Here is a 15,345-nt window from a genome sequence, read left to right as displayed (position 1 = left end):
ATGGGGCACATTTACTAAGACACGAATCTGAACCGAATTGGAAAAATTCCGATTTGAAAACGAACATTTTGTGACTTTTTCGTATTTTTTGCGATTTTTTCAACGTCTTTATGACTTTTCGGAAATTGTCGCAACTTTTTTGTTACCAATACGATTTGCGCAAAAACTGGCGATTTTTTCGTAGCGTTAAAACTTGCGCGAAAAGTTGCGCCTTTTTCGTAGCGTTAAAACTTAAAAGGTGCGACGTTTCGCGCAAGTTTTAACGCTACGGAAAAATCGCAACTTTTTGCGCAAGTTTTAACGCTACGAAAAATCGCCAGATTTTGCACAACTTTCGGAATGACTACGAAAAACTCGCGTTTTTTCACACAAATCGTATTAGTAACGAAAAAGTCGCGATAATTTTCCGAAAAAATCGCAAAATACCGATCATTACAAAAAAAACGCAATCGGACGCATTCGGCCCGTTCGTGGGTTAGTAAATGTGCCCCTATGTGTGTAGTGCCTACGTGCACCAGTTGAATATTGCACAATCACAATTATTAATTTACACACATAGCCAACATAGGGCCAGATTCAATTCAGTGAGAAAAAGGTTTATTACTGGAAAACCTATGGATGAAATTCAATTTGAGATGCAATTCAATTCAGTAAAACTTATGTCACGGTTTATCACATAAAAACTCTATTAAAGTCTATTGGAAAAAACTGGAACTGAATTTTTTTTTTTTCCAATTGAATCTTGTCCATAAGTTTTCATGTGATAAACCATGAGATAACTTCTTCTCGCTGAATTAAATCCGACCCACTGTGTGCAGTTTTGTGCCTAGTACTTTGGACTGGTTTAGTAAATGAGCCCTCAAGTCTTTTTAGGGAGTTATTGAGCAACAAATGTGAAATGAGATTTGTGAGAATGGAGCTTCAGAAAATATATTGCAGAAACAGCCAATTGGAAATGAATGGTCATGTTTGGTGCAATAACACCATATACCTATACCCATTTGCAAAATAACCAAACTGGCAACTGTGGTTAATCGCATTCTGTTGAAATGCTGGACCTCAGATTTCTGTTCAGGTAAAACAATGTCAAAATGCAATGCTAAGGGAATCAATCAGTTAGATAGCGGGTGTAAGTACCCCTTTCTCAAAGCTTTTCCATTGGATAATAAAGCTTGTGCTGTTTGCCTATCCACATATGTGGCAAAATAACCCATGATCATAATGCATGGCAATGGCTACAGTGAAGCCTCAGAACTAATCAGTTTTAAAGACTCATTGTTTTTAAGGGAAGAGTCACCTTTATTCATCTCTGGAAATCTTCTTCTAGCAATAAACAGGAATGTACCATAACTATAGACTCATCAGAACCAACAAATTGGTTTAGTTCTTCATGAACCGCTCTGAAATTGGCTTTGTGTTTTTTATACACCCACAAATCAGATCGGGTGGTTTGAACGTGTGATTGAATTAGGGAACATTTCTCTACAGCATATTTTACAGATATGCCACACAACCTTGTCAAGAAAAGCAGCTTTTCCAGTAACCTTTTCCCTATCTGCAGTGAGACATGAGGGGGAGTCACAGTGCAGATAAGGATTTTTCTGTGGTGGTGCTTGTCTATCGCATCTAACGCCCAATGTGCAAGTGACTTGGAAGTTAAAGGTGCCCATACACCTTAAGATACACTCGCGGATCTTCTCCCGATATCCCCACCAACGGGTGGGCGATATTGGGGGAATTAAGGCTAATTCGATCCTTTGGCCCTGGGGCCAAATGATGGAATTATAATGACAGGCTTAGGCAAAGTCGGTCCGGGGACCGCATTAACGAGCCAATGCGGTCCCCGATCCGACTAGATTTTCTAACCTGCCCGATCGAGATCTGCGCGATTTCAGGCCAAATATCGGTTGGGCAGGCCCATCGGTAGTGCCCATACATGGGCCGATTAGCTGCCGAATCAGTCTAAGGGACCGATATCGGCAGCTAGAATTGGCCCGTGTATGGGGACCTTTAGTCTATTCAAATTAGTACAATCAGATCTATCCTAGGGTTCTAGATCAACCACTGTTTATTTATTCTATAAAATACTTGGAAACCTAAATGTGTGCCTTTATTATCATCTTGAATACACCACATAAAGCCTATTCAGTGTGTTTCCAAAGCTCATGCTTATGTATTTCTCTGGTTTAGCAGGCAATGTTTTGTTCCTTGTTTATCTGGGGAAGGCAGTTACTGGGCCATCGCACCTCTGGAAACAATAAATGGTCCGCAAACAATAACATTAACTTTTATGTATATAGCTCTAATATATACACACATTCAGCATGAAGTAAAAAGACATGAATTTTATGAAAGATATGTAAACATCCCCTCAGATTCTGGCTTAAGGCTGGCACAAGTGTAACATTATAACACAATTATTTACTGTTATTGTAAGGAAACAGACAACATTGAGTTCTGCTCGGCAGAATTTACAATCTCATTTTGTTGTCTAAGAAACAGGGAGATAAAGTGACTTGCCTAAGGTCAGGATGAGCTTACACAGAGTGTCTAACCAGGATTTCTCACTGCCACAGTCAAATGACAGATGAAATACAGGGAAGGGGTGAAAGGGAGCATTAAATGTCTTGTTTTGTTTTGCAGCGTGCCGCCCAGGATTCTACAAGTCGTTTGCTGGGAATATCAAATGTTCCAAATGTCCTCCACACAGTTTCACCTATGCTGAGGCAACAACTGTGTGCCAGTGTGAAAAAGGTTTCTACAGAGCTGAGAAAGACCCTCCGTCTATGGCTTGTACAAGTAAGTTTGTGTTAGAATCCATATTCTATACCCTGTGATCCAAAGCCTCCAAATTTCAAAAATACTTATACAGGTATGGGACCCGTTATCCAGAATGCTCGGGACCAAGGGTATTCCGGATAGGGGGCCTTTTCATAATTTGAACCTCCATACCTTAAGTCTACTAAAAAAATCAAGAAAACATTAATTAAACCCAATAGGATTGTTTTGCATCCAATAAGGATTATTTATATCTAAATCGGGAGTCATTACAAGGTACTGTTTTATTATTACAGAGAAAAGGGAATCATTTAACCATTAAATAAACCCAATAGGGCTGTTCTGCCCCCAATAAGGGGTAATTATATCTTAGTTGGGATCAAGTACAGGTACTGTTTTATTATTACAGAGAAAAGGGAATCATTTAACCATTGAATAAACCCAATAGGGCTGTTCTGCCCCCAATAAGGGGTAATTATATCTTAGTTGGGATCAAGTACAGGTACTGTTTTATTATTACAGAGAAAAGGGGATCATTTAACCATTAAATAAACCCAATAGGGCTGTTCTGCCCCCAATAAGGGGTAATTATATCTTAGTTGGGATCAAGTACAGTTACTGTTTTATTATTACAGAGAAAAGGGGATCATTTAACCATTAAATAAACCCAATAGGGCTGTTCTGCCCCCAATAAGGGGTAATTATATCTTAGTTGGGATCAAGTACAGGTACTGTTTTATTATTACAGAAAAAAAGGAAATCAGTTTTAAAATTCTGAATTATTTGATTGAAATGGAGTCTATGGGAGACAGGCTTTCCGTAATTCGGAGCTTTCTGGATACTGGGTTTCCGGATAAGGAATCCCATACATGTAGTATAATGACATATAATAGTCATATATAAACTTTATAATGGGTAGATAATTTGAAACATTGCTTTATCTGACATCATCTGCATTGAACCCTAAATTTCTTTCCAGCAGAGTGAGGGGGCATATATCTCATCACATTATGTATCACAATATGGCCACATCAGATGATTGTCTTGCATTTTGTTGCTGTGATACTCTGGGGCAATTCTAGCTACCTATAGCAACCAGCAGACGTTTGCTTTCATACAGCAAGCCAATGAGGGCTTCCTATATTTGCTAAACAGAAGAAATGTAAGCAAGTCTGCCACTGGTGTTTGCTTATATGATTTTTAATTCTGCCTCCTTCCAAACTGGAATTAAAATACAGATTTAGGACCTCTTATCCAGAATGCTCGGGGCATGGGGTTTTCCAAATAAGGGGTCTTTCTGTAATTTGGATCACCATACTTGGGTGCATTAACTAAGCAGCAACTTTTTCGAGGCAGGCTTTTTTTTCAAATGAAAAATATGCCAGCTAAATTGTTTAATTATTACACAGAAAAGGGAAATCATTTTCTATAATTTGAATTATTTTTTTTTTTTTTTTAAATGGAGCCAGTAGGAGATCTTTTCCATAATTCTTGCTTTCTGGATTATGGGTTTCCTTATAATGAGTCCCAGATCTGTACTAATAATTTGCTAGGATCAATAGAAATTCTGCCTCTGGCAACAAAAAACAAATTAAGCAAGAAACATAGTCATGCACATATTTGTAGTATAAGTGTAGTGATTAATAGCAACTAGTTAGTAATAACCATGTACCTTAGTAACCCATAGCAACCAGTAAGCAGTTGTCATTTACTGTAAGTACAATAATGAAAGCAAACATCTAATGACTGATAGGGGTTACTGATCCAGGAACAGTTTTGCACCTACTTCTACATAAAAATGTATTTTATCTTCCTATTTAAAATAGTTTGGAAGTGTAGGGCACTCAAGGGGGCTGATTTACTAAGACACGAATTCGAATCCGAATTGGAAAAATTTCGATTGGAAAACGAACATTTTGCGACTTTTTCGTATTTTTTGCATTTTTTTCGGCGCCTTTACGACTTTTCGGAAATTATCGCGTCTTTTTCGTTACCAATACGATTTGCGCGAAAAAACGCGAGTTTTTCGTTACCAATACGATTTGCGCGAAAAAACTTGAGTTTTTCGTAGCCATTTCGAAAGTTGCGCAAAATCTGGCGATTTTTCCGTAGCGTTAAAACTTAAAAGGCGCGACGTTTCGCGCAAGTTTTAACTCTACGAAAAAATTGCGACTTTTCGCGCAAGTTTTAACGCTACGAAAAAATCGCCAGATTTTGCGCAACTTTCGGAATGGCTACGAAAAACTCACGTTTTTACGCGCAAATCGTATTGGTAACGAAAAAGTCGTGATAATTTCCGAAAAAATCGCAAAATACCGATCATTACGAAAAAAACGCTATCGGACGCATTCAGCCCGTTCTTGGGTTAGTAAATGTGCCCCAAGGAGTTAAGTCCCCTGCTAGCTCAGGAATACCCAGTTACAGTAGCTGTGATCTATACCTTGGGAGATGGAGGTGTTCCTATAGGACCAAGGGTGAACATAGTTTCTCCTCTTTGGACTCTACCTGGTGCTGGATTTTGCTGGGGATCCTGGAGCATAAGGCCCCAGTAAGAAACTCTCTGCCTTAAGGGAAGGAGGACCTCAGTGAATGAGGTATTAATAGTGGTTAGCAGATCCTTTAACTGAACACATGGTAGCTGTACACAGGCCCGGATTTGTGGAGAGGCCACAAAGGCCCGGGCCTAGGGCGGCAGAAGTTTAGGGGCAGCATGCCGCCCCGCTGCAAGAAAAATTTTAAATTTGGCTCCCATACGGAGCAGTCGGGACCTCTCCCCACTGCTCCGTATGGGAGTTCAAAGGAGCGCATGTGCACTGGTGGGGTCGCTTTCACGCATGCGCACTGGGGGCATGCTTTCACGCATGCGCACTGGGGGGCGCTTTCGCGCATGCGCACGGGTGGGGAGGGGGCGACCAACAGGGGCGGCCTCGGGGCGACCAACAGGGGCGGCCTCGGGGCGACCAACAGGGGCGGCCTCGGGGCGCCCAAAACAGAAATCCGGCCCTGGCTGTACATGATAGCTAGAAAGAGCAACCTGTTTTCCACCAAGGGGATCTAGTGTGGAGTAGATCCTCAGGTGGTATTCACCAAGTGTAGGGACTGAAGTTGGTAGGAACTATGTGTGTTATCCCTTGGACCACTATGGAGTCAGTTTGCATCACTGGGAGACAATATCTGTGATGTGTGAGTAGAACCCTAGTAAAAAACCTTCAAAAAGGAACTAAAATGTTCTGAAAGCTTGCTTTGATTATCTTAGTTAGCCAATAAAGATCTCACCTTTATACCACTTTTGTTATTTTTATTTCAAATGGGTTACCCTGTAAACATTTTGACTGGCTAACATGGTACATCACCTTTTTTTCTGCATCTAGAACCCTAGAGAGAGAGAGAAAACTTGCTGAATGTTATACCACAATGCCTGATGTTGAATTTACTAAGAAATATTTGCTGCTACCTATAAAATTAATCTTTATTTGTCCTGATATCCCTACCTACGGCTGGGTGATATCAGGAAAATGTAGGCTAATTCGGCGGCAATGGCACAGTTGGTTTGGGGACTGCATCAACGAGCTGATGCGGTCCCTGATCCGACTGAATCTTTTAACCTACCCTGGGGCGGGCACCCTAGGCAACACGGTCGGCCTCGTCCCTGCACCACTTTATCGCATCGACGTGGTGTGTGATGCGGCGCGACGCAAAACTGTACTAGGGGTAGGCAAGAGAGGCTGCTGCCTGGCACCCCCCAATCATTGCGCCCTAGGCAGCTGCCTCTTCTGCCTACCCCTAGTTCCGGCCCTGAACCTACCCGATCGATATCTGCCCAATTTCAGGCCAGATATTGGTCAGGTATAGCCGTCGTTTCTGTCCCTACACGGGCCGATAAGCTGCCGAATCAGTCCATGGGACCAATATCGGCAGCTACAATCGGCCCGTGTATGGCCACCTTTACAGTTAAGACAAATCTAGCCCCTTCCTCCACCTAAGGAGGAGCAGCTGGGTTATGGCCATTACAGCCAAGAAAGGGTTACAGAATATATTCTGATTTCTACATTCTTGGAAGGCTTGGAGCTCACTGAAATCTTAAAAATAAAACATACATTTACTAGATGGAAAAGAGCCCCAATACTCGAGCTGCTTATACTAATCTCCCCTTCCATTATAAAGGGGTTTATAGAACAATGTCGGCAGTGGGCATACTGGTGCCAGGCGTATTCTATGCGCAACTTCATCTGGGCATAATTTATAAATGATAACAAAGCAATCAGGCCATATTCATAAACAGCCCAGTGACACATTATATTGTTAAATCTGAGGATTAGAATTAATTGTCCCTCTTTGTTCCAAGTTCTAAATCTTACTAAATGATTCACTGTATGTCATTACAGCTTAATATTTGCATGAAATCACAGTTTAGCCAGGATAATTTAATGGCAATTAAAAAGCTATTTAATCGTCATGCAAATTGGGATAAGGGCCCTTCAGTAAAGAGGACATATTTTCTCAGTCTTGCGTCGGAGTATTTTTTGTTTCCTGCAAGTACCCATATAATAACTAAAATAATATGAGTTATACATAGATTTCACATGAGCTTCCAAATCATGATAAAAAAAGGAAAAGGAAATGAATAAATGAATGTCTCAGCTGTCAATCAGTGTTGTGTTTCTGAGTAATACATACAACATCTGATCTGCGTAATGAAAGAGAACAGAATTCCAAACAACTGTCCAATATGCATTAATTCAACAGTTTTAGTGATAAATGTAATTGCAGTTGAAAGCAGTGTTTGTTTATCCCTTTTTTTTGTTCTCTGGTTCTGATACTTGAAACAAATGCAGCCGAAGCCAGTTGTCCCCTCAGTCTGCTAATCAGCCAAATAGATACTACAGTACTTTTAGTTTTGATTCATGCATGTAAATAAATAATGTATATTAGAAAGTTGCTGGAATTGGAATTACATTTTGCTATGAGCTAATTGGGATAATTGCTGTAGATGCAAATTGTATATAGTACCATTATATCCAACTGTGCCCATTGGGCACTCAGCCACACCCTTTGTTGACATAGAATAAGGGCATAATGGTAGTACAGAGCACTTAATGATAAGATAAATAATCTCTGTAAGGGCTCTGGCACAGGGGGAGATTAGTCGCCCACGACAAATCTCAACTGTTCGCGGGCGACTAATCTCCCCGAGTTGCCATCAGTTGCCATCCCACCGGTGAAAATGTAAGTCGCCGGTGGGATGGCACACGCGATGGCGCGATTTCAGCAAATCGGCGAAAATGCCTCGCGAGGCTAATTCGGCGATTTGCCAAAATCCCCTGCGCAGCGTGTGCCATTCCACCGGTGACTTACATTTTCGCCGGTGGGATGGCAATCCAGGGAGATTAGTTGCCCGTGAACAGGGAGTTTTGTCGCGGGCGACTAATCTCCCCGTGTGCCAGAGCCCTAAAGCACTGTGTATATGTGTCAGCAAGTGCATCTTCCACCACTTTTACTACGGGCAGTATGAAGGAATATGTTCAGGGGTGTGTTAGGGCTTCCTGCCGCCATTAGACAGCCAAATCATTGCTGCCCCTTGCCCCTTGCGACAGTGCTCCCTGCACTAGAAGAGCAACAATCCGATATTAAATACTAAAACTGAGATCATGTAGAAGTCAATGGCAGATGTCCCTTTTACAACTAGAAGATCTTTCTTTGCTTTGTTGTTTTAGAGATTTTGGGGGTTTTTTGACACTGGCTTTTGCACATAAATATGGAAAAGTTGCAATTTTCATGCAACAAAACAGAAAACTTGCAGTTTGCAGTGTTTTTCTGTGTCCGTGCTTTTTCAGTTCAGATTTTTTGATAAAGGACTGACTTTAATGGAAATAAGTTTAGTTATTTTTTCAAAAAACTATAAAACCATGAAAATGCCCCCCTTAGTAAGCAACCTTTGTGTAAATGTGGTTGGAATCAACGTTTACCTATGTTACTGGCCATGCTAAAACCAAGTTTATCATATCGTGTAAATAATGGAGATACCTAAGGGCAGCAATTATCACATTTAATATAAATGCAATAAACTTATAGACATTGCAGCCCACCAGATCCCCACTTGTCCCTAGTGTTAGGCTCTAGCTCTGCATAAAGTAGTTTGTGCAACAATCTTAGAGATTATTTTTTGGGTAGGTGAGACAAGGACATTGAATAGCTGAGACCTAGTAAGTTCTATCTTTTGCATTGACCAATCCCTGGTGCAATTGCTCAAATGATAAACTAATTACTCTCCCATATATCTGAGATTTTGCTAATGCCCAAGATGATCCAAAAGTAAATGTATGTTTAGTGAAATGCATACTTTCAAGACGTGTCTAGATTAAAAGTACTCATGTTATACGGGCACAAATTGGAAACTAATTTGTCTTTTGTTACTGGATATTTGATCAATAACAAGATTCTGTTTTTTATGGAGAAGGTACACAAAAAATATATTAATTAAAGCTATATGCTCAGTGTGAGAGGGATCTATAGCAATATTGCAAGGCTGGATGGCCCTTATAAAGGTAAAAATGATGCAGGGGCTTACAGTTAAACTGGTGGTGGAACATAGCTTGGACTTCTATAATATACTGTAAACTTAAGAACTGTAGCAAAACATAATGTGAAATTTGCCAAATGCCCTTTTTACCCACCCCAAAAGCAGCTCTGATATAACTTTCCCCTGTGTTTGAAGCTACTACTTTATACAGTGCTCTTTAATTGATACAAACAGTAATGTAAAGAAAGTTGTGAGCCTCATATATCGAGCAGCCCCAGAAGCAGTAATCACAAAGAGCGTTCATTCATTTGCCCTTGCCAAAATGTTTTTGTAAGTTTCCCCACCGCTCTGTGATTTCCCTAGAATAGGTTACATTTAGATTTGCTACAAAGCTTTTGTGGCCACTTATCTGCGTGTGTGGTTGTACGCTCCAAGGTCTAAGAGGTCGCTAATGGAATGAGCATCAATAATGGGAGTTTTAACGTTGACTGAGACACGGTTACCATTTCCAAAATAAGTGGTATGTGCAGCCAGAATAAATACTCTGTGCTTTTGCCATCTGTACTGGTGTTAAGTTCTCTGACTTTCTGTGACCTTGCAGCTATCTGCAGCCTTTTTAGTGTAAGCCACGCAGCCTCCATGATGAACTGAAATATCCCAAGGGGCACAACTGTCTGCATCATCAAAGCACTTACAGTAGGGTTGGAACTTAGTATGTTAGACTACAGGTTAAATGCAATTTCTCTCTAAAAAAAACATAGAGAAGTAGTAAAAAACCTTAGTGTCACAAAACAGTATCATAAATGACTCTGCTTACAAGTATATTTGAGATAGAAAGGAACATATAAGACATAAATATGTATTGTAAGATTAGTACTACAGCATTTAAGCTATGTGCAACATTCCTGAAGATGCCGCTTCCCCTCCGGAGCTCAATGCACGTGTTCGGTGGAATGTATTTCTATAATATGTTAGGTTTAGAAATACCCCTGATCACCTGAAATGTACTTAAAGGTATATGCAGTTTTTGTCAGTTTGCCCATGGGTTTGAGAGTGCAGATAACAGATAAGCTCTGTAGAATCCCATTGTATTCCACAGAGCATATCTGCTATTTAAGCTGTTCCTTTTTTTATATTTTCAGATTTGAATGGCTGCCCCCATGGCTAGGCAGCTGCTTATTTTTTATAATCTTTAGTAGTATTTCTAAAGCTGAAGATTACTTTAAAACAGTTTTTTTTGGTGTTGTTGTTCATTTAACCAGGCCTGAAGAGTTGCTACTCTAAGTGGAGCATACGTTATACATAACTCTTAGTTTATCTTAGACGGGCCCTCCCTTTAGCATTGGAGGTAGGGTTTCCACATGTCCTTCTTATATACATTACAGATCTTCAAAAACCTGGGTACCAGCAGTTCTCAAAAAAAATAGTGAACTGCTAATTTCAACAGATTTATTACTTTCAAAGATCAGGCTAGAGCTCAATACCTATCACAGATTAATTTCTCTGATCACATGGGCAAGGAAATGTATTAGTTACAATCATGGGTAGTACTTTCTAATGAGTGTCCAGCCCCAGAATCAAATGGCATCACAGTGGAATTCCTTCCTGCCACTTCATAACCCTGAGCCTATCCCTATGCCAGCAGGAGACTCCTAGGGTTCTACATACCAGAGAACTTGTGGCACTTGTCTGGGACTTATGTTCTGTATTGGTTCTAATTCAAGTATTTTTATTTCATGAGTTTAGGACTTATCCTTTAGCTTTCCATGTTCCAAGCTTGGCACATATTCACCCTTCAAAAGAATGAACCTTTGGACTACTTACAAGCTTTACATATAGTCTAGAACAGTGATCCCCAACCAGTGGCTCGTGTGCAACATATTGCTCCCCAACCCCTTGGATGTTGCTCTCAGTGCCCCGTAACCAGGTAGTTATTTTTGAATTCCTGACTTGGGGGCAAGTTTTGGTTGAATAAAAACTAGATTTACTACCAAATAAGCTGATAGTGTGCATAGAGGCTGCCTAATAGCCAATCACAGCCCTTATTTGGCACCTCCATGAACTTTTATGGTGCTTGTGTTGCTCTCCAAGTCTTTTTACATTTGACTGTGGCTCACTAGTAAGAAAGGTTGGGGACCCCTGGTCTTGAGGTAGTGCCTTCTAAACTCTCCAAAGCAGGAACTGTATCACTACTAGGGGAACCTTAATCTTTATTACTACTTAAACATAGAAAAACATGTTTTGTGGATACTACTGCTCTTCTTTATTCACTATTGAGAAAGCACAGTGACAGGGATGTCCAGTTTGTTGTATTCCTATGTAATTATTAACATAAAAACTAATGTGGAAGAATACAGTTCACAGAGATTTATGCTGAATTTAGTTTGTGTTCTACTGTCCTTAAAAAGATGTAAAGTAATAAGAAAGTTTCTGTTGACTCACGTTTATACTGAAAAATCAATGGTACCAATAAATTATTTATAGGGTTTCTTCAGTGATTGATGAAAACAGTGGGCATCTTAATATTTGTAAACCCAAAGCAAATAGACTTTATCCGTAAAGAGAAATAAGATTGAAGTGGACTTGGCACATGGTTAATTGATGTTTTATTTAGGAAGGTATAAGGCAACAGAATAGGGATCTGCAAAGAAAATGGTGTAGTTCTCATTTCCAGGTGATGAAAATATTCTGACACTTCTCTGGGACAAAATAAGGTGTTAGTTGCAAGGAAATAAAGTAATAATACATTTTATATTCAGCATGAACATTTTTTATCAAGGTAAAAAAAAAAATGTAAAAAATAAAATGATTTTATATCCTTGTCTGTCCCGGCTCTGGCATATTTACCTTTGTTTTGTTTGACAAACAGTTGTAATGTGTATTATTACAGTGAGTTGCTTGTGGCACTGCTGGATCAGGGCAATCATATTGCCCCTTGCATTCTAGAACAGTAATTCGTTTTTTGTTTTTTTTCCTTTTCAGATAAATTAAATGCAGTACAGGGCAAAATGTCTCTTTCATGGACGGTTTTCAATAGATAATAAGGGTTGCAGTTCAACAGCTACTAGTTTGATGACATTTGTTAGGCTTGATAGCATGCAAAGGAGGAGAATTCCCCCACATTAAAAAACCTGCATTGAAAGCTTTTAAAAGACATGTAAAGCCTACATTTTCCTACAATGTATATCATTTGGGGGCATCTCCCCCAACCAAATATAAATCCCCTCCGTTTGCCAGCACCATCACATTTTTCTAAAACAAATAGCAGCTTTCACCCCACAGCCATTTTCCCTCTGACATCAGTGGCATTTACATCTGTAAAAATCACATGTGCTCTGTTCATGCAACAAGGATGCAGGCTTACACAGGCAGAACTTACTTTGATTAAAAAAAAAGTCCTGGATTTTGAATTGAGCACTGAAATGATTGAGCTCAGGAGAGGAGGTTCAGAGAAAAAAAATAGGAGCAGATAGCTAGAGCAGAGTTTCTATCAGAACCAGCAGTGCCATCTCTTCATTGGCTGCTAGACTGGAGGGTGTGTTTAGTTACCTGAGCTGAGATGAACTGAGCATGCCCAGGAGCCAACAGCCAAAGTCAATTCCTGAGGAGGGAGCTGAGAGGTTTAGAGAAGGAGAGGGAATTCTAAGTGCTACAGCCATACTATTAACCTTTGAACAACCAGAGTGACAGATATTAAAAGATTTCAAAGAAGCTGTTTTGTGGGGGGTTACATGTTCTTGAAATAGTTTTAAAGATAATTAGTCTTATCTCATCAACTTAGCTTTGCATTATCTCTCAAACTGTGGAGTAGGGCCACCTAGGTAGACTCAGAGCCTAGGCCCGGGGGGGCAGCCTGAAGGCCATTGTAATACTTCATAGGAATGCATAGTTACTACCCTTTAAAGGGCTATGTATTTGTAACTACATTGTGAACTAAGTGGGGGACCTTGATCAATGTTGGGGCTTAAGGGGGAGCTTAAACCAAATAAGCCCCAAAACCATGGTGTAGCTGCAGATATTACTCACTCAGCAAGTGTAGGCTTCATGTAGGGGAAATGTAAATGCAAAATTACCTTACTTGCGGTGAGGCTAACTGGATATACAGAGAGGAGTCTAAACTGGAGTTGGTTGGATGACAAAAATGTAGACGAAGACAAAAAAAGTAATATGGGAATCATTAATACAGCTTTTGTAGAATAGTATACAACTTTCTACTCTCTACAGTGACATGACAGGGGGGAAGGGGTAATTAGCTTCACATCTTGGTAACATGCAGAACAGAGAACCCTGTATAATCTCCACTATTTTTCTGTGCAATAGCTTTAAACCTTTACTTGCCAGGCAATTTATAATGAGCCAGATTGTAAGTTGACTGGCAGCTCCAGGCTATCACTAATAACAAGCTGTAGATTCGACGATCTGTGGCACTTAGGGGTTAATTCAGAATGAGAGATTGTGTATCTGTAAACCTACAAAATAAATAGATAGAAATCAGAACAGAAAAAAAGAACAGAGGAAACTCAACAGAATAGAAAAAAGATCTTCTTGACTTTAATTCTAAGCCATGGGTTTGAAACGAGATTGACAGCAGTTATTTTTATGAGCAGTGAATGAAAAGCATTGAAGAGGAGTAATAATTACAGGGGCGGACTAAATGTCAGCTGGGGGCAACATCTGCATCAATAAAAAATAGGATCTTTCTAAGCCACACTCATTAAAACTGAAGAGAATAAAGAATCCCATGGAGTGCATAACTACAGGAAAGTCATAGCTTCTAATTATTATATTTAAACTGAGATATACAGTTGCCTTATCTGTGTCTTCAAGTTATGTTCATGATTTATGTCTCTAAAATACAAACTATCATTAAGTTATTGCCTATCTGTCAGTAATATAACTCTTTGCTTTATCAACCTGTAACTTTTCAATTCTCTATCCCACTTCTCACCCCCATCTAATCAAAGACAGCACAGTGATACTGACAGAGGTGTAATGTCCTGACGAGGTGTTTTCAGTCTGCTGTACACTAGCCAAATGGGCTTTGGAGACCCTATATAAGAAAGTTGGAATTCCATGTCTAATGTTTACTAAGACTACTTTAGTACTTGAACTTTCTGCTATGATAGATACATAAATTCAGCCTCAAGGGTGCTTGTGAGTTCACAAATAATGTCAAATAACTAGAGGTAAAAGGCAGTAACAGAGCAGAAAATATGGATGCAGTCATAAAAAATCTCATATCAACGGTGTTCAGGAATCTGTAAAGGCCAACAATACAAAATTGGAAGAGGTCATAGAAGGATAAGCCCAACTGTCAGTCATAAATTGGTATTTTTCACCAATTTGATATTAGAGTGTATGAGCAAAAACATCTAATCTGATCTCACATTTTGATAAATCTGCCCCTTAGAAATTTGTTTGATATTAGTTTACAAGTATTCTGCTACTTGTATGTTTTGTTAATATTTACCTGTAGGTCAGATTCCTTTAAAGAAGAAGGAAAGGTAAAAACTAAGTATTTTTTATGAGAAAAGTCTATGTAAATACAGCCATAAGCACTCACAGAAACGCTGCGCTGAGTCCTCTATCAAAAGAAACACAGGATTTCTTGTCTTCTTTTATGTAAACATATGTTTTGGTATCAGACTTTCTCTCCTTTAGGGCTCCTTCAGGTTTAGGGCACGAGTCTGCGCAACTCTCTCTTCCTCACCCCCCTCCCATAAGAATTCATAAGAATTCACTCCCCCTTCTATCAGAATGTGTGTTCTGAGCTGCCAATGGCTAGTGCTGCAGCACAAAGCTACTGAGACCAAACTAAAATGGCAGCTGCTTATCTTAAACAAATGGAGAAAGCTTCTAGGGTTCTTTACTCAGGTATGGTAATGCTTTCTGCAGAATAGATATAGTGTTCTAGGTGGAACTACAGGAAAGCCATAGCTTCTAATTATTATATTTAAACTGAGTTATACAGTTGCCTTATCTGTGTCTTTGCCCCAAAAATGGGGCAAATTAAATGCATAGGCATATTCAAGTGGAACCCTTGGCTG

The 15,345-nt window shown here is 39.7% G+C and overlaps 1 protein-coding gene across 2 annotated transcripts in view; it reads left to right on the top strand.

Moving 5' to 3' along the window:
* epha6 (EPH receptor A6) overlaps window positions 1-15,345 on the top strand; it is a 479,518-nt gene that overhangs the window by 240,629 nt on the left and 223,544 nt on the right. For both annotated transcript variants that reach the window (XM_018091417.2, XM_031896584.1), the window contains exon 4: window positions 2,644-2,799. In XM_018091417.2, coding sequence (XP_017946906.2) covers window positions 2,644-2,799 — 156 coding nt within the window. The remainder of the gene's footprint in view (window positions 1-2,643; window positions 2,800-15,345) is intronic.

This window comes from Xenopus tropicalis, chromosome 2 (assembly GCF_000004195.4).
Source record: "Xenopus tropicalis strain Nigerian chromosome 2, UCB_Xtro_10.0, whole genome shotgun sequence".
Classification (NCBI taxonomy): Eukaryota; Metazoa; Chordata; class Amphibia; order Anura; family Pipidae; genus Xenopus; species Xenopus tropicalis.
Note: the sequence above shows the minus strand (reverse complement) of the source record. Positions and strands in the feature narration are given on the sequence as shown.